The 18,085-nt window shown below is 61.6% G+C and overlaps 1 protein-coding gene across 5 annotated transcripts in view; it reads left to right on the top strand.

Annotated features, from left to right (window-relative positions):
* Positions 1 to 4,857: 4,857 nt before the first annotated feature.
* Positions 4,858 to 18,085, top strand: part of tbrg1 (transforming growth factor beta regulator 1) — a 103,610-nt gene continuing 90,382 nt past the window's right edge. For 4 of the 5 annotated variants that reach the window (XM_078530533.1, XM_078530534.1, XM_078530536.1 and 1 more), the window contains exon 1: positions 4,858 to 5,051. In XM_078530533.1, coding sequence (XP_078386659.1) covers positions 4,941 to 5,051 — 111 coding nt within the window. In that variant the 5' untranslated portion in view covers positions 4,858 to 4,940. The remainder of the gene's footprint in view (positions 5,052 to 18,085) is intronic. The other variant, XM_078530538.1, reaches the window with a different exon arrangement.

Here is an 18,085-nt window from a genome sequence, read left to right on the forward strand (position 1 = left end):
TCTAAACTCTAGCGAGTATAGACCTAAACTGCTCAATCTCTCCTCATAAGACAAGCCCCGCATCTCTGGAATCAATCTAGTGAACCTCCTCTGAACCGTCTCCAATACAACTACATCCTTCCTCAAGTAAGGGGACCAAAACTGTGCACAGTACTCCAGGTGCGGTCTCACCAATGCCTTGTACAGTTGTAACAACACTTCCCTATTTTTATACTAAGATAAAAGCAAAATACTGTGGATGCTGGAAATCTGAAACAAAAACAAAAATTGCTGGAAAAACTCAGCAGGTCTGACAGCATCTGTGGAGAGAAAGACAGAGTTAACGTTTCGAGTCCGTATGACTCTTCATCAGAACTAAAGAGGAATAAGAAATGAGGTGAAATATAAGCTGTTTAAGGCGGGGGGTGGGACTGGTAGAGCTGGATAGGGGGCCAGTGATAGGTGGAGGCCAAGAAGAGACTGCCAAAGATGTCATAGACAAAAGGACAAAGGGGTGTTGATGGTGGTGATATTATCTAAGGAATGTGCTAATGGGGACATTAAGGGTAGAAAGCAGGACAAGCTAGTGGCAGATGGCCCTAGTGGGGGTGGGGTCGGGGGAAGGGATCGAAATAAACTAAAAGGTGGAGATAAAACAATGGGTGGAAATAAATTTTAAAAATAATAATAGAAAAAGGTGGGAAAAGAAAAAAATATATTAAAAAATATATAATGATTATTAGAAAAAAAGGGGATCGGAAAGGGGGTGGGGATGGAGGAGAGAGTTCATGATCTGAAGTTGTTGAACTCAATAGTCAGTCCGGAAGGCTGTAAAGTGCCTAGTCGGAAGATGAGGTGCCGTTCCTCCAGTTTGCGTTGAGCTTCACTGGAACAATGCAGCAAGCCAAGGACGGACATGTGGGCAAGAGCACAGGGTGGAGTGTTAAAATGGCAAGCGACAGGGAGGTCTGGGTTGTGCTTGTGGACAGACCGAAGGTGTTCTGCAAAGCGGTCACCCAGTCTGCGTTTGGTCTCTCCAATGTTGAGGAAACTGCATTGGGAGCAACGAATGCAGGAGACTAAATTGAGGGAAGTGCAAGTGAAATGCTGCTTCACTTGAAAGGAGTGTTTGGGCCCTTGGACGGTGAGGAGGGGGGAAGTAAAGGGGCAGGTGTTGCACCTTCTGCGGTTGCATGGGAAGGTGCCGTGGGAGGGGGTTGAGGTGTAGGGGGCGATAGAGGAGTACATCGATGATTACTTCGGTGCTGCTTCATGCTCTCGTCGGGACCTGGAAAAATTTATTAATTTTGCTTCCAATCTCCACCCCTCCATCATTTTCACATGGTCCATCTCTGACACTTCCCTTCCCTTCCTTGACCTCTCTGTCTCAATTTCTGATGATAGACCGTCCACCAATATTCATTAAAAGCCTACCGACACCCACAGCTACCTCGACTACAGCTCCTCACACCCCGCTTCCTGTAAGGACTCCATCCCATTCTCTCAGTTCCTTTGTCTCTGTTGCATCTGTTCTGATGATGCCACTTTCCAAAACAGTTCTTCTGACATGTCTTCCTTCTTCCTTAACCGAGGTTTTCCACCTATGGTGGTTGACAGGGCCCTCAACTGTGTCCGGCCCATCTCCCGCGCATCCGTCCTCACACCTTCCTCTCCCTCCCAGAAACATGATAGAGTCCCCCTTGTCCTCACTTATCACCCCACCAGCCTCCGCATTCAAAGGATCATCCTCCACCATTTCCAGCATGATGCCACCACCAAACACATCTTCCCTTCACCCCACCTCCCGGCGGCATTCCGCAGGGATCGTTCCCTCCAGGACACCCTGGTCCACTCCTCCATCACCCCCTACACCTCAACCCCATCCCACGGCACCTTCCCATGCAACCGCAGAAGGTGCAACACCTGCCCCTTTACTTCCCCTCTCCTCACCGTCCAAGGGTCCAAACATTCCTTTCAAGTGAAGCAGCATTTCACTTGCACTTCCCTCAATTTAATCTCCTGCATTCGCTGCTCCCAATGCGGTTTCCTCTACATTGGAGAGACCAAACACAGACTGGGTGACCGCTTTGCAGAACACCTTCGGTCTGTCCGCAAGCATGACCCAGACCTCCCTGTCGCTTGCCATTTCAACACTCCACCCTGCTCTCATGCCCACATGTCCGTCCTTGGCTTGCTGCAATGTTCCAGTGAAGCCCAACGCAAACTGGAGGAACAGCACCTCATCTTCCGACTAGGCACTTTACAGCCTTCCGGACTTAATATTGAGTTCAACAACTTCAGACCATGAACTCTCTCCTCCATCCTCACCTCCTTTTTGAACCCCTTTTTTCTAATAATTATTCTATATTTTTTTAGATATATATTTTTCTTTTCCCACCTATATCCATTATTTTTAAATGTATCTCCATCCATTGTTTTATCTCCACCTTTTAGCCCATTTCGATCCCTTCCCCCCACCCCACCCCCACAAGGGCCATCTGTACCTTGCTCATCCTCCTTTCTACCCTTAATGTCCCCATTAACACATCCTTTATCTAATATCACCACCGTCAACACCCTTTGTCCTTTTGTCTATGACATCTTTGGCAATCTCTCCTTTGCCTCCACCTATCACTGGCCCTCTATCCAGCTCTACCTGTCCCGCCGCCCCCCCTTAAACAGCTTATATTTCACCTCATTTCTTATTCCTCTTTAGTTCTGATGAAGAGTCATATGGACTTGAAACACTAACTCTGTCTTCCTTTCCACAGATGCTGTCAGACCTGCTGAGTTTTTCCAGCAATTTTTGTTTGTTTTCCCTATTTTTATACTCTATTCCTTTAGCAATAAATGACAAAATTCCATTCGCCTTCCTTGTTACCTGCTGTACCTGCATACTAACTTTCAGCGATTCATGCATGAGGACACCCAGATCCCTCTGCACTGAAGCATTCGGAAGTTTCTCTCCATTTAAATAATAAGTTGCCTTTTTAATCTTCCGACCAAAATGGATAACCTCACACTCATCCCACGTTAAACTCCATCTGCCACGTTTTGGCCCATTCACCTAACCTGTCCATATCCATTTGTAAATTCCTTATTTCTTCATTGCAACTTACTTTCCCACCTATTTTGGTGTCAAATGCAAATTTAGCTATAGTACCTTATATCCCTGAATCCAAGTCATTAATATAGATCGTAAATAGTTGGGGCCCAAGGACCGAAACCTGTGGCACCCCACTAGTTACAGCTTGCCACCCAGAAAAAGACCCATTTATCCGACTTTCTGCTTTCTGTTGGTTAGCCAATCCTCTATCCAAGCTAATATATTACCCCTAACTCCATGTGATCTTATCTTGTGTATTAATCTTTTGTGTAGCACCTTATCAAAGGCCTTCTGGAAGTCCAGATATACTACACCTACAGGATCCCCATTATCCACTTTGCTTGTCACATCTTCAAAGAACTCTAGCAAATTAGTCAAACACGATTTACTCTTCATAAAACCATGCTGACTCTGATGGATTGTATTTTGACTTTCCAAATGCCCCATTACTACTTCCTTAATAATGGATTCCAACAATTTCCCAATGACAGACGTTAAACTAACTGATCTATAGTTTCCTACTTTCTGCCTCCCCACCTTTTTGAATAAGGGCATAATAAGACAGAGAAGTACACACCTTTGAGTGATTACTGTATTGGAAATATTGAGACACTCCTGAGGACCTGTCCTAATTAATGAAAGACAGTGTCATCTAATAATGAGTCAGATGCAGCCACATTCAAAGTCCTTAAGGGAATCAATAACAGTAACTGATATTTGTATAGCACCTTTAACAGAGTAAAATGTTGCTAGAGGTATCACAGGAAGGTTATCAGACAGAATTTTCCCCTGGTACAGCCCATATCTCTGCTCCCTGAAGTCCAGGGGACACAGGCTTAAATAGGATATGGTGGATAATGCATTTAGTCATTCGCCACCAGAACCGGTTGGACCACATAAAGCACTGTGGAGTTCTACTCTCTACTGTTCACTATTCTAGCATCATCCTGAAATGCAAAGATAACCCCTGGCTTCTTTTCTTGACCGCAAACTGTCTTCTTAAATCCCTCTCCTTCTCTACCTGCTCCCACATTGTAACCTCTGGTACCTCCCAAGGATCTATCCTTGGCCCCCTCCCATTTCTCATCTACTTGGCGATTGCTGCTTGGTGACTTTGTCCGAAGGCAGTGTCCATACGCACACTGATGGTGCCCAGCTTTACTACACTGCCACCTCCCTCGACTCCTCCACTGTTGCTAAACAATCAGATTGCTTATTCGACATCCAGATGAACAGAAATTTCCTCCAGCCTTGGGAAGAATGAAGCTGTTGCTCTCTGTTTGCTGATGCACCCATTTTAAAATTCTCAAATCCCACCAAGGCCTCACCCCCCTCCCTATCTCTGTCACCTCCTCCAGTCCCACACCCTCCAAAATATATCAGTTCCTCTAAATATGATACCTTAAGCACCCCCAATTTTGATTGATCCAGCAGTTGAGGCCCTGCTTTCAGTTACCTTGGTACTAAATCCTGTAAATTCCCTCCCTAAACCTCTCTGCATTTCTATATCACTTTTCTCCTCTAAAACCTCTTTGACCAACCTTTTGGTCAGCTTAGCTAATATCTCCTTATGTGGCTCAGTGTCATATTCTGATTATAATTCCCCTGTGAAGCTCCTTGGAATCTTTTATTACATTAAAGACGCTATATAAACAAACCTTGTTGTTGTTGAGCAGGGGACTCGAGGCCCCTTTAAAGGTTCAAGCTGCAGGAACCGAATCTCAAGGACGCCGGAAATACCCGAGCGGCGCCGGAAACACCCGAGTCTCCCCGAGCGGCCTCGGGAAGGCCCGAGTCCCCCCCGTCCCCGAGTTCCCGCTGCCGCCGACCCGGCCTCACTCCGTTCGGCTCCGTTATGGAGTCTCACAGTCTGGAGACGGAAGGGGAGATTCTCCACAAGTCGCCGATGATCCACGGGAAGGAGCAGCTCCGACACGGGCACAAACCCCCCATCCTCCTGCCGGTGGTGAGTCTCCCCCGCGGGGCCCAGCGCTTCCACCGCACTTTCCTGTCCCGCCTGGCCCGCTCTCGGGGCACCGGCTGGGCGGGTGCTCGGGGGTTGCCAACTCTACCGGACTGCCCGGGAGTCTCGCGCGGGGTGGGGGTGGTCATGTGATGAAAGCTCCAGGAAATGGCCAATCCGAGCGAGGGGGAGGAGGGCACCGAGGGCAGAGCTGCACCCCGATCCCACCCCCTGGGCACCGAGGGCAGAGCTGCACCCCGATCCCACCCCCTGGGCACCGAGGGCAGAGCTGCACCCCGATCCCACTCCCCGCACGCCAAAGGCAGAGCTACACCCCGATCCCACTCCCTGGGCACCAAAGGCAGAGCTACACCCCGATCCCACTCCCTGCGCACCAAAGGCAGAGCTACACCCTGATCCCACTCCCTGGGCACCGAGGGCAGAGCTGTACCCCGATCCCACTCACTGCGCACCGAGGGCAGAGCTGCACCCCGATCCCACTCCCTGCGCACCGAGGGCAGAGCTACACCCCGATCCCACTCCCTGGGCACCGAGGGCAGAGCTGTACCCCGATCCCACTCCCTGCACGTCAAAGGCAGAGCTACACCCCGATCCCACTCCCTGGGCACCGAGGGCATACCTGCACCCCGATCCCACTCCCTGGGCGCCGAGGGCAGAGCTGTACCCCGATCCCACTCCCTGGGCACCGAGGGCAGAGCTACACCCCGATCCCACTTCCTGCGCACCAAGGGCAGAGCTGCACCCCGATCCCACTCCCTGCGCACCAATGGCAGAGCTGCACCCCGATCCCAGTCCCGGGGCACCGAGGGCAAAACTGCACCCCGATCCCACTCCCTGCACGCCAAAGGCAGAGCTACACCCCGATCCCACTCCCTGGGTACCGAGGGCAGAGCTACACCCCGATCCCACTTCCTGCGCACCAAGGGCAGAGCTGCACCCCGATCCCACTCCCTGCGCACAAATGGCAGAGCTGCACCCCGATCCCACTCCCTGGGCACCGAGGGCAGAGCTGCACCCTGATCCCACTCCCTGGGCGCCTAAGGCAGAGCTGCACCCCGATCCCACTCCCTGCGCACCAATGGCAGAGCTGCACCCCGATCCCAGTCCCGGGGCACCGAGGGCAAAACTGCACCCTGATCCCACTCCCTGGGCGCCTAAGGCAGAGCTGCACCCCGATCCCACTCCCTGCGCACCAATGGCAGAGCTGCACCCCGATCCCACTCCCTGCGCGCCGAGGGCAGAGCTGCACCCCGATTCCACTCCCTGCACGCCGAGGGCAGAGCTGCACCCCGATCCCATTCCCTGGGCGCCGAGGGCAGAGCTGCACCCTGATCCCACTCCCTGGGCGCCGAGGGCAAAGCTGCACCCCGATCCCACTCCCTGCCCACCGAGGGCAGAGCTGCACCCCGATCCCACTCCCTGGGCGCCGAGGGCAAAGCTGCACCCCGATCCCACTCCCTGCCCACCGAGGGCAGAGCTGCACCCCGATCCCACTCTCTGCGCACCGAGGGCAGAGCTGCACCCCGATTCCACTCCCTGGGTGCCGAGGGCAGAGCTGCACCCCGATCCCACTCCCTGGGCGCCGAGGGCAGAACTGCACCCCGATCCCACTCCCTGCGCACAGAGGGCAGAGCTGCACCCCGATCCCACTCCCTGCGCACCGAGGGCAGAGCTGCACCCCGATCCCATGCCCTGGGCGCCGACGGCAGAGCTGCACCCCGATCCCATTCCCTGGGCGCCGAGGGCAGAGCTGCACCCTGATCCCACTCCCTGCGCGCCGAGGGCAGAGCTGCACCCCCATCCCACTCCCAGGGGGCAGAGGGCAGAGCTGCACCCCGATCCCACTCCCTGGGCGCCGAGGGCAGAGCTGCACCCCGATCCCACTCCCTGCGCACCGAGGGCAGAGCTGCACCCCGATCTCACTCCCTGGGCGTCGAGGGCAGAGCTGCACCCCGATCCCACTCCCTGGGCGCCAAGGGCAGAGCTGCACCCCGATCCCACTCCATGGGCGCCAAGGGCAGAGCTGCACCCCGATCCCACTCCCTGCGCACCGAGGGCAGAGCTGGACCCCGATCCCACTCCCTGGGCGCCAAGGGCAGAGCTGCACCCCGATCCCACTCCATGCGCGCCGCTATTAGAGCTGCACCCCGATCCCACTCCCTGGGCGCCGAGGGCCGATCTGCACCGCGATCCTACTCCCTGCGCGTCGAGGGCAGAGCTGCACACCGATCCCACTCCCTGTGCGCTGAAGTCAGAGCTGCACCCCGATCCCACTCCCTGCGTGTCGAGGGCAGAACTGCACCCCGATTCCGATCTCTGCGCACCGAGGGCAGAGCTGCACCCCGATCCCTCTCCCTGTGTGGCAAAGGGAGAGCTGCACCCTGATCCCACTGCCCGCGCGCCGCGGGTAGAGCTGCACCCCGATCCCAATCCTGCGCGCCGAGGGCAGAGCTGCACCCCGATCCCTCTCCCTGTGTGCCAAAGGCAGAGCTGCACCCTGATCCCACTCCCTGCGCGCCGAGGGCAGAACTGCACCCTGATCCCACTCCCTGTGCGTCGAGGGCAGAGCTGCACCCCGATCCCACTCCCTGCGCGCCGAGGACAGAGCTGCACCCCGATCCCTCTCCCTGCACGCCAAAGGCAGAGCTACATCCCGATCCCACTCCCTGGGCACCGAGGGCAGAGCTGTACCCCGATCCCACTCCCTGGGCGCCAAGGGCAGAGCTGCACCCCGATCCCACTCCCTGTGCGCCAAGGGCAGAGCTGCACCCCGATCCCACTCCCTGCGCACCGAGGGCAGAGCTGCACCCCGATCCCACTCCCTGGGCGCCAAGGGCAGAGCTGCACCCCGATCCCACTCCCTGCGCGCCGCTATTAGAGCTGCACCCCGATCCCACTCCCTGGGCGCCGAGGGCCGATCTGCACGCCGATCCTACTCCCTGCGCGTCGAGGGCAGAGCTGCACCCCGATCCCACTCCCTGCGCACCGAGGGCAGAGCTGCACCCCGATCCCTCTCCCTGTGTGGCAAAGGGAGAGCTGCACCCTGATCCCACTGCCCACGCGCCGCGGGTAGAGCTGCACCCCGATCCCAATCCTGCGCGCCGAGGGCAGAGCTGCACCCCGATCCCTCTCCCTGTGTGCCAAAGGCAGAGCTGCACCCTGATCCCACTCCCCGCGCGCCGCGGGTAGAGCTGCACCCTGATCCCACTCCCTGCGCGCCGAGGGCAGAACTGCACCCTGATCCCACTCCCTGTGCGTCGAGGGCAGAATTGCACCCTTATCCCACTCCCTGCGCGCCGAGGACAGAGCTGCACCCCGATCCCTCTCCCTGCACGCCAAAGGCAGAGCTACATCCCGATCCCACTCCCTGCGCACCGAGGGCAGAGCTGCACCCCGATCCCACTCCCTGCGCACCGAGGGCAGAGCTGCACCCCGATCCCACTCCCTGGGCGCCAAGGGCAGAGCTGCACCCCGATCCCACTCCATGCGCGCCGCTATTAGAGCTGCACCCCGATCCCACTCCCTGGGCGCCGAGGGCCGATCTGCACGCCGATCCTACTCCCTGCGCGTCGAGGGCAGAGCTGCACCCCGATCCCACTCCCTGCGCACCGAGGGCAGAGCTGCACCCCGATCCCACTCCCTGCGCACCGAAGGCAGAGCTGCACACTGATCCCACTCCCTGCGCGCCGAGGGCAGAGCTGCATCCCAATCCCACTTCCTGTGCGTCGAGGGCAGAGCTGCACCCCGATCCCACTCCCTGTGCGCTGAAGTCAGAGCTGCACCCCGATCCCACTCCCTGCACGCCGAGGGCAGAGCTGCACCCCGATCCCACTCCCTGTGCGCTGAAGTCAGAGCTGCAACCCGATCCCACTCTCTGCGCGCCGAGGGCAGAACTGCACCCCGATTCCGATCTCTGCGCACCGAGGGCAGAGCTGCACCCCGATCCCTCTCCCTGTGTGGCAAAGGGAGAGCTGCACCCTGATCCCACTGCCCGTGCGCCGAGGGCAGAGCTGCACCCCGCTCCCTCTCCCTGTGTGCCAAAGGCAGAGCTGCACCCTGATCCCACTCCCCGCGCGCCGCGGGTAGAGCTGCACCCTGATCCCACTCCCTGCGCGCCGAGGGCAGAACTGCACCCTGATCCCACTCCCTGTGCGTCGAGGGCAGAATTGCACCCTTATCCCACTCCCTGCGCGCCGAGGGCAGAGCTTCACCCCGATCCCACTCCCTGCGCATCGAGGGCAGAGCTGTACCCCGATCCCACTCCCTGCGCACCGAGGGCAGAGCTGTATCCCGATCCCACTCCCTGCATGCCAAAGGCAGAGCTACACCCCGATCCCACTTCCTGCGCACCAAGGGCAGAGCTGCACCCCGATCCCACTCCCTGTGCGCCGAGGGCAAAACTGCACCCTGATCCCACGCTCTGGGCGCCTAAGGCAGATCTGCACCCCGATCCCACTCCCTGCGCGCAGAGGGCAGAGCTCCACCCCGACCTCACTCTCTGGTCATCAAGCGCAGAGCTGCACGCCAATCGCGCTCTCTGCGCGCCAAGGGCAGAGCTGCACCCCGATCCCACTCCCTGGGCGCCGAGGGCAGAGCTGCACCCCGATCCCACTCCCTGCGCACCGAGGGCAGAGCTGCACCCCGATCCCACTCCATGCGCGCCGAGGGCAGAGCTGCACCCCGATGTCACTCTCTGGTCATCAAGAGCTGAGCTGCACCCAGTTGCACTCTCTGCGCGCCGAGGGCAGAGCTGCACCCCGATTCCGCTCCCTGCGCGCCGAGGGCAGAGCTGCACCCTGATCCCACTCCCTGCGCACCGAGGGCAGAGCTGCACCCCGATCCCACGCCCTGTGCGCCGAGGGCAGAGCTGCACCCCGATCCCACTCCCTGCGCGCCGAGGGCAGAACTGCACCCTGATCCCACTCCCTGTGCGTCGAGGGCAGAATTGCACCCTTATCCCACTCCCTGCGCGCCGAGGACAGAGCTGCACCCCGATCCCTCTCCCTGCACGCCAAAGGCAGAGCTACATCCCGATCCCACTCCCTGGGCACCGAGGGCAGAGCTGCACCCCGATCCCACTCCCTGCGCACCGAGGGCAGAGCTGCACCCCGATCCCACTCCCTGGGCGCCAAGGGCAGAGCTGCACCCCGATCCCACTCCATGCGCGCCGCTATTAGAGCTGCACCCCGATCCCACTCCCTGGGCGCCGAGGGCCGATCTGCACGCCGATCCTACTCCCTGCGCGTCGAGGGCAGAGCTGCACCCCGATCCCACTCCCTGCGCACCGAGGGCAGAGCTGCACCCCGATCCCACTCCCTGCGCACCGAAGGCAGAGCTGCACACTGATCCCACTCCCTGCGCGCCGAGGGCAGAGCTGCATCCCAATCCCACTTCCTGTGCGTCGAGGGCAGAGCTGCACCCCGATCCCACTCCCTGTGCGCTGAAGTCAGAGCTGCACCCCGATCCCACTCCCTGCACGCCGAGGGCAGAGCTGCACCCCGATCCCACTCCCTGTGCGCTGAAGTCAGAGCTGCAACCCGATCCCACTCTCTGCGCGCCGAGGGCAGAACTGCACCCCGATTCCGATCTCTGCGCACCGAGGGCAGAGCTGCACCCCGATCCCTCTCCCTGTGTGGCAAAGGGAGAGCTGCACCCTGATCCCACTGCCCGTGCGCCGAGGGCAGAGCTGCACCCCGCTCCCTCTCCCTGTGTGCCAAAGGCAGAGCTGCACCCTGATCCCACTCCCCGCGCGCCGCGGGTAGAGCTGCACCCTGATCCCACTCCCTGCGCGCCGAGGGCAGAACTGCACCCTGATCCCACTCCCTGTGCGTCGAGGGCAGAATTGCACCCTTATCCCACTCCCTGCGCGCCGAGGGCAGAGCTTCACCCCGATCCCACTCCCTGCGCATCGAGGGCAGAGCTGTACCCCGATCCCACTCCCTGCGCACCGAGGGCAGAGCTGTATCCCGATCCCACTCCCTGCATGCCAAAGGCAGAGCTACACCCCGATCCCACTTCCTGCGCACCAAGGGCAGAGCTGCACCCCGATCCCACTCCCTGTGCGCCGAGGGCAAAACTGCACCCTGATCCCACGCTCTGGGCGCCTAAGGCAGATCTGCACCCCGATCCCACTCCCTGCGCGCAGAGGGCAGAGCTCCACCCCGACCTCACTCTCTGGTCATCAAGCGCAGAGCTGCACGCCAATCGCGCTCTCTGCGCGCCAAGGGCAGAGCTGCACCCCGATCCCACTCCCTGGGCGCCGAGGGCAGAGCTGCACCCCGATCCCACTCCCTGCGCACCGAGGGCAGAGCTGCACCCCGATCCCACTCCATGCGCGCCGAGGGCAGAGCTGCACCCCGATGTCACTCTCTGGTCATCAAGAGCTGAGCTGCACCCAGTTGCACTCTCTGCGCGCCGAGGGCAGAGCTGCACCCCGATTCCGCTCCCTGCGCGCCGAGGGCAGAGCTGCACCCTGATCCCACTCCCTGCGCACCGAGGGCAGAGCTGCACCCCGATCCCACGCCCTGTGCGCCGAGGGCAGAGCTGCACCCCGATCCCACTCCCTGCGCACCGAGGGCAGAGCTGGACCCCGATCCCACTCCCTGCGCACCGAGGGCAGAGCTGCACACCGATCCCACTCCCTGCGCGCCGAGGGCAGAGCTGCACCCCAATCCCACTTCCTGTGCGTCGAGGGCAGAGCTGCACCCCGATCCCACTCCCTGTGCGCTGAAGTCAGAGCTGCACCCCGATCCCACTCTCTGTGCGCTTAAGTCAGAGCTGCACCCCGATCCCACTCTCTGTGCGCCGAGGGCAGAGCTGCACCCCGATCCCACTCTCTGCGCGCCGAGGGCAGAGCTGCACCCCGATCCCACTCCCTGCGCACCGAGGGCAGAGCTGCCCCGATCCCTCTCCCTGCGCACCGAGGGCAGAGCTGTACCCTGATCCCACTCCCTGCCCGCCAAAGGCAGAGGTACACCCCGATCCCACTTCCTGCGCACCAAGGGCAGAGCTGCACCCCGATCCCACTCCCTGCGCACCGAGGGCAGAGCTGCACCCCGATCCCACTCCCTGCGCGCAGAGTGCAGAGCTGCACCCCGATCCCACTCCCTGCGCGTCGAGGGCAGAGCTGCACCCCGATCCCACTCCCTGCACGCCGAGGGCAGAGCTCCACCCCGATCTCACTCCCTGCGCACCGAGGGCAGAGCTGCACCCCGATCCCACTCGCTGGGTGCCTAAGGCAGATCTGCACCCCGATCCCACTCCCTGCACGCCGAGGGCAGAGCTGCACCCCGATCCCACTCCCTGGGCACCGAGGGCAGAGCTGTACCCCGATCCCACTCCCTGCTCGCCAAAGGCAGAGCTGCACCCCGATCCCACTACCTGCGCGCCGAGGGCATAGCTGCACCCCGATCCCACTCCCTGCGCGCAGAGGGCAGAGCTGCACCCCGATCCCACTCCCTGCGCGTCGAGGGCAGAGCTGCACCCCGATCCCACTCCCTGCACGCCGAGGGCAGAGCTCCACCCCGATCTCACTCCCTGCGCACCGAGGGCAGAGCTGCACCCCGATCCCACTCGCTGGGTGCCTAAGGCAGATCTGCACCCCGATCCCACTCCCTGCACGCCGAGGGCAGAGCTCCACCCCGATCTCACTCTCTGGTCATCAAGCGCAGAGCTGCACGCCAATCGCGCTCTCTGCGCGCCAAGGGCAGAGCTGCACCCCGATCCCATTCCCTGGGCGCCAAGGGCAGAGCTGCACCCCGATCCCACTCCCTGGGCGCCGAGGGCAAAGCTGCACCCCGATCCCACTCCCTGCCCACCGAGGGCAGAGCTGTACCCCGATCCCACTCCATGCGCGTCGAGGGCAGAGCTACACCCCGATGTCACTCTCTGTTCATCAAGTGCTGAGCTGCACCCCGATTCCGCTCCTTGCGCATTGAGGGCAGAGCTGCACCCCGATCCCACTCCCTGCGCGCTGAAGTCAGAGCTGCACCCCGATCCCACTCCCTGCGCACCGAGGGCAGAGCTGCACCCCGATCCCACTCCCTCGGCGCCAAGGGCAGAGCTGCACCCCGATCCCACTCCCTGCGCACCGAGGGCAGAGCTGCACCCCGATCCCACTCCCTCGGCGCCAAGGGCAGAGCTGCACCCCGATCCCACTCCCTGCGCACCGAGGGCAGAGCTGTACCCCGATCCCACTCCCTCGGCGCCAAGGGCAGAGCTGCATCCCGATCCCACTCCCTCGGCGCCAATGGCAGAGCTGCACCCCGATCCCACTCCTTGCGCCTTGAGGGCAGAGCTGCACCCCGATCCCACTCCCTGCGCGCTGAAGTCAGAGCTGCACCCCGATCCCACTCCCTGCGTGTCGAGGGCAGAACTGCACCCCGATTCCGATCTCTGTGCGCCGTGGGCAGAGCTGCACCCCGATCCCACTCCCTGTGCGCCGAGGGCAGAGCTTCACCCCGATCCCACTCCCTGCGCATCGCGGGCAGAGCTGCACCCCGATCCCACTACCTGCGCGTCGAGGGCAGAGCTGCACCCCGATCCCACTCCCCGTGCGCTGAAGGTAGAGCTGCACCCCGATCCCACTCCCTGTGCATTGAAGGCAGAGCTGCTCCCCGATCCCATTCCCTGGGGGCCGAGGGCAGAACTGCACCCCGATCCTACTCCCTGCGCGCCGAGGGCAGAGCTGCACCCCGATCCCACTCCCTGCCCGCCAAAGGCAGTGCTACACCCCGATCCCACTTCCTGCGCACCAAGGGCAGAGCTGCACCCCGATCCCACTCCCTGCGCGCCGAGGGCAGAGCTGCACCCCGATCCCACTCCCTGCGCATCGAGGGCAGAGCTGCACCCCGATCCCACTCCCTGTGCGCTGAAGGCAGAGCTGCACCCCGATCCCACTCCCTGCGCATTGAAGGCCGAGCTGCACCCTGATCCCAATCCCTGGGGGCCGAGGGCAGATCTGCACCCCGATCCCACTCCCTGCGCGCCGAGGGCAGAGCTGCACCCCGATCCCACTCCCTGCGCGCCGAGGGCAGAGCTGCACCCCGATCCCACTCCCTGCCCGCCAAAGGCAGAGCTACACCCCGATCCCACTCCCTGCGCACCGATGGCAGAGCTGCACCCCGATCCCACTCCCTGCGCACCGAGGGCAGAGCTGCACCCCGATCCCACTCCCTGCGCGCCGAGGGCAAAGTTGCACCCCGATCCCACTCCCTGCACGCCGCGTGTAGAGCTGCACCCCGATTCCACTCCCTGGGTGCCAAGGGCAGAGCTGCACCCCGATCCCACTCCCTGCGCACTGAGGGCAGCGCTGCACCCCGATCCCACTCCCTGCGCGTCGAGGGCAGAACTGCACCCCGATCCCACTCCCTGCGTGTCGAGGGCAGAACTGCACCCCGATTCCGATCTCTGCGCGCCGATGGTAGAGCTGCACACCGATCCCACTCCCTGCGCGCCGAGGGCAGAACTTCACCTTGATCCCACTCCCTGCGCATTGCGGGCAGAGCTCACCCCGATCCCACTCCCTGTGCGCTGAAGGCAGAGCTGCACCCCGATCCCACTCCCTGTGCGCTGAAGGCAGAGCTGCACCCCGATCCCACTCCCTGCGCATTGAAGGCAGAGCTGCTCCCCGATTCCACTCCCTGCGCGCCGAGGGCAGAGCTGCACCCCGATCCCACTCCCTGCGCGCCGAGGGCAGAGCTGCACCCCGATCCCACTCCCTGCGCATTGAAGGCCGAGCTGCACCCCGATCCCACTCCCTGGGGGCCGAGGGCAGAGCTGCACCCCGATCCCACTCCCTGCGCGCCGAGGGCAGAGCTGCACCCCGATCCCACTCCCTGCCCGCCAAAGGCAGAGCTACACCCCGATCCCACTCCCTGCGCACCGATGGCAGAGCTGCACCCCGATCCCACTCCCTGCGCACTGAGGGCAGCGCTGCACCCCGATCCCACTCCGTGCGCATCGAGGGCAGAGCTGCACCCCGATCCCACTCCCTGCGCACCAAGGGCAGAGCTGCACCCCGATCCCAGTCCCTGGGCACCGAGGGCAAAACTGCACCCTGATCCCACTCTCTGGGCGCCTAAGGCAGATCTGCACCCCGATCCCACTCCCTGCGCGCCGAGGGCAGAGCTGCACCCCGATCCCACTCCCTGCGCATCGAGGGCAGAGCTGCACCCCGATCCCACTCCCTGTGCGCTGAAGGCAGAGCTGCACCCCGATCCCACTCCCTGCGCATTGAAGGCCGAGCTGCACCCTGATCCCACTCCCTGGGGTCCGAGGGCATAGCTGCACCCCGATCCCACTCCCTGCGCACCGAGGGCAGAGCTGTTCCCCGATCCCACTCCCTGCGCGCCGAGGGCAAAGTTGCACCCCGATCCCACTCCCTGCACGCCGCGTGTAGAGCTGCACTCCGATTCCACTCCCTGGGTGCCAAGGGCAGAGCTGCACCCCGATCCCACTCCCTGCGCACTGAGGGCAGCGCTGCACCCCGATCCCACTCCCTGCGCACCGAGGGCAGAGCTGTTCCCCGATCCCACTCCCTGCACACCGAGGGCAGAGCTGCACCCCGATCCCACTCCCTGCGCGCCGAGGGCAAAGTTGCACCCCGATCCCACTCCCTGCACGCCGCGTGTAGAGCTGCACTCCGATTCCACTCCCTGGGTGCCAAGGGCAGAGCTGCACCCCGATCCCACTCCCTGCGCACTGAGGGCAGCGCTGCACCCCGATCCCACTCCCTGCGCGTCGAGGGCAGAACTGCACCCCGATCCCACTCCCTGCGTGTCGAGGGCAGAACTGCACCCCGATTCCGATCTCTGCGCGCCGCTGGTAGAGCTGCACACCGATCCCACTCCCTGCGCGCCGAGGGCAGAGCTTCACCCTGATCCCACTCCCTGCGCATTGCGGGCAGAGCTGCACCCCGATCCCACTCCCTGTGCGCTGAAGGCAGAGCTGCACCCCGATCCCACTCCCTGTGCGCTGAAGGCAGAGCTGCACCCCGATCCCACTCCCTGCGCATTGAAGGCAGAGCTGCTCCCCGATCCCACTCCCTGGGCGCCGAGGGCAGAGCTGCACCCCGATCCCACTCCCTGCGCATTGAAGGCAGAGCTGTACCCCGATCCCACTCCCTGGGGGCCGAGGGCAGAACTGCACCCCGATCCCACTCCCTGCGCGCCGAGGGCAGAGCTGCACCCCGATCCCACTCCCTGCGCGCCGAGGGCAGAGCTGCACCCCGATCCCACTCCCTGTGCGCCGAGGGCAGAGCTGCACCCCGATCCCACTCCCTGCGCACCAAGGGCAGATCTGTACCCCGATCCCACTCCCTGCCCGCCAAAGGCAGAGCTACACCCCGATCCCACTTCCTGCGCACCAAGGGCAGAGCTGCACCCCGATCCCACTCCCTGCGCACCAAGGGCAGAGCTGCACCCCGATCCCACTCTCTGCGCGTCGAGGGCAGAGCTGCACCCCGATCCCACTCCCTGTGCGCTGAAGGCAGAGCTGCACCCCGATCCCACTCCCTGCGCATCAAGGGCAGAGCTACACCCCGATCCCACTCTCTGCGCGTCGAGGGCAGAGCTGCACCCCGACCCCACTCCCTGCGCATTGAAGGCCGAGCTGCACCCCGATCCCACTCCCTGCGCGTCGAGGGCAGAGCTGCACCCCGATCCCACTCCCTGTGCGCTGAAGGCAGAGCTGCACCCCGATCCCACTCCCTGCGCATTGAAGGCCGAGCTGCACCCCGATCCCACTCCCTGGGGGCCGAGGGCAGAGCTGCACCCCGATCCCACTCCCTGCGCGCCGAGGGCAGAGCTGCACCCCGATCCCACTCCCTGCGCGCCGAGGGCAGAGCTGCACCCCGATCCCACTCCCTGCGCGTCGAGGGCAGAGCTGCACCCTGAGCCCACTCCCTGGTCACTGAGGCAGAGCTGCGCCCCGATCCCTGTGGGCACTGCCCCAGCTGCAGGGGGCTGGGTTTCAGCCTGATCCTCCTGAGCACTGGACATTTGTCTTGTGGACCCCCCAGTGCCCGTGTCAGCTCAGCTCTAATCCGGCCCCAATCCCAGCCTGAGGCTGGTGTGTTTCTCCCTCCGCTTCCTCACCCCTTGGCTCAGATCCTTGTGAATGGGCAATAAATACTGACCACCTCAGTCCACAAATCGCAAATAATAATGAAAAGCTCTCAGTGCTGCACCGGGACCTGAGCAGCCGTGTGAACTGTCTGCGAGGATAAATAACTTCAAATCCCCTCACTGTCCCCAGCATCAGTGACTGGGCCACACTGCTGTTACTGCTTTATGGAGTAGACAAATGTTGAGTATCAAATGTGCGTTTTATTAAGAATCCCAGTTTAAACGAGAGTCCTCCTGCAAGGAGCCAGTGCTGAGAACTGTATAAGCGCATAATCCAAAACAGCTACTGAAGGAGTAAGTAGACCACCCTTGGAGATGGAGACTGGTGCTATTTTCCTGAGCTGGCATGGGTCGTTGGTATCTGAATATCCAACCTTTGAGGTTTTCTGTGTTGTTACTTGAATTGGAGACTGTGGAGCTGGGGAACTGCATTTCAGAAAAGTACTCAATCTTGGAGTGCGTTTATAGGTGGCTCATTAGCACATTCATTTGTTATGACACTTGGGGGCATTGAACTGCACCCCGATCCCTCTGGGCACTGAGGGCAGGGCTGCACCCCGATCCCTCTGGGCACTGAGGGCAGAGCTGCACCCCGATCCCTCTGGGCACTGAGGGCAGAGCTGCACCCAGATCCCTCTGGGCACTGAGGGCAGGGCTGCACCCCGATCCCTCTGGGCACTGAGGGCAGAGCTGCACCCCGATCCCTCTGGGCACTGAGGGCAGAGCTGCACCCCGATCCCTCTGGGCACTGAGGGCAGGGCTGCACCCCGATCCCTCTGGTCACTGAGGGCAGAGGTGCACCCCGATCCCTCTGGTCACTGAGGGCAGAGCTGCACCCCGATCCCTCTGGGCACTGAGGGCAGAGCTGCACCCCGATCCCTCTGGTCACTG

Source organism: Cetorhinus maximus, chromosome 27, assembly GCF_964194155.1.
Source record: "Cetorhinus maximus chromosome 27, sCetMax3.hap1.1, whole genome shotgun sequence".
NCBI classification, from domain to species: domain Eukaryota; kingdom Metazoa; phylum Chordata; class Chondrichthyes; order Lamniformes; family Cetorhinidae; genus Cetorhinus; species Cetorhinus maximus.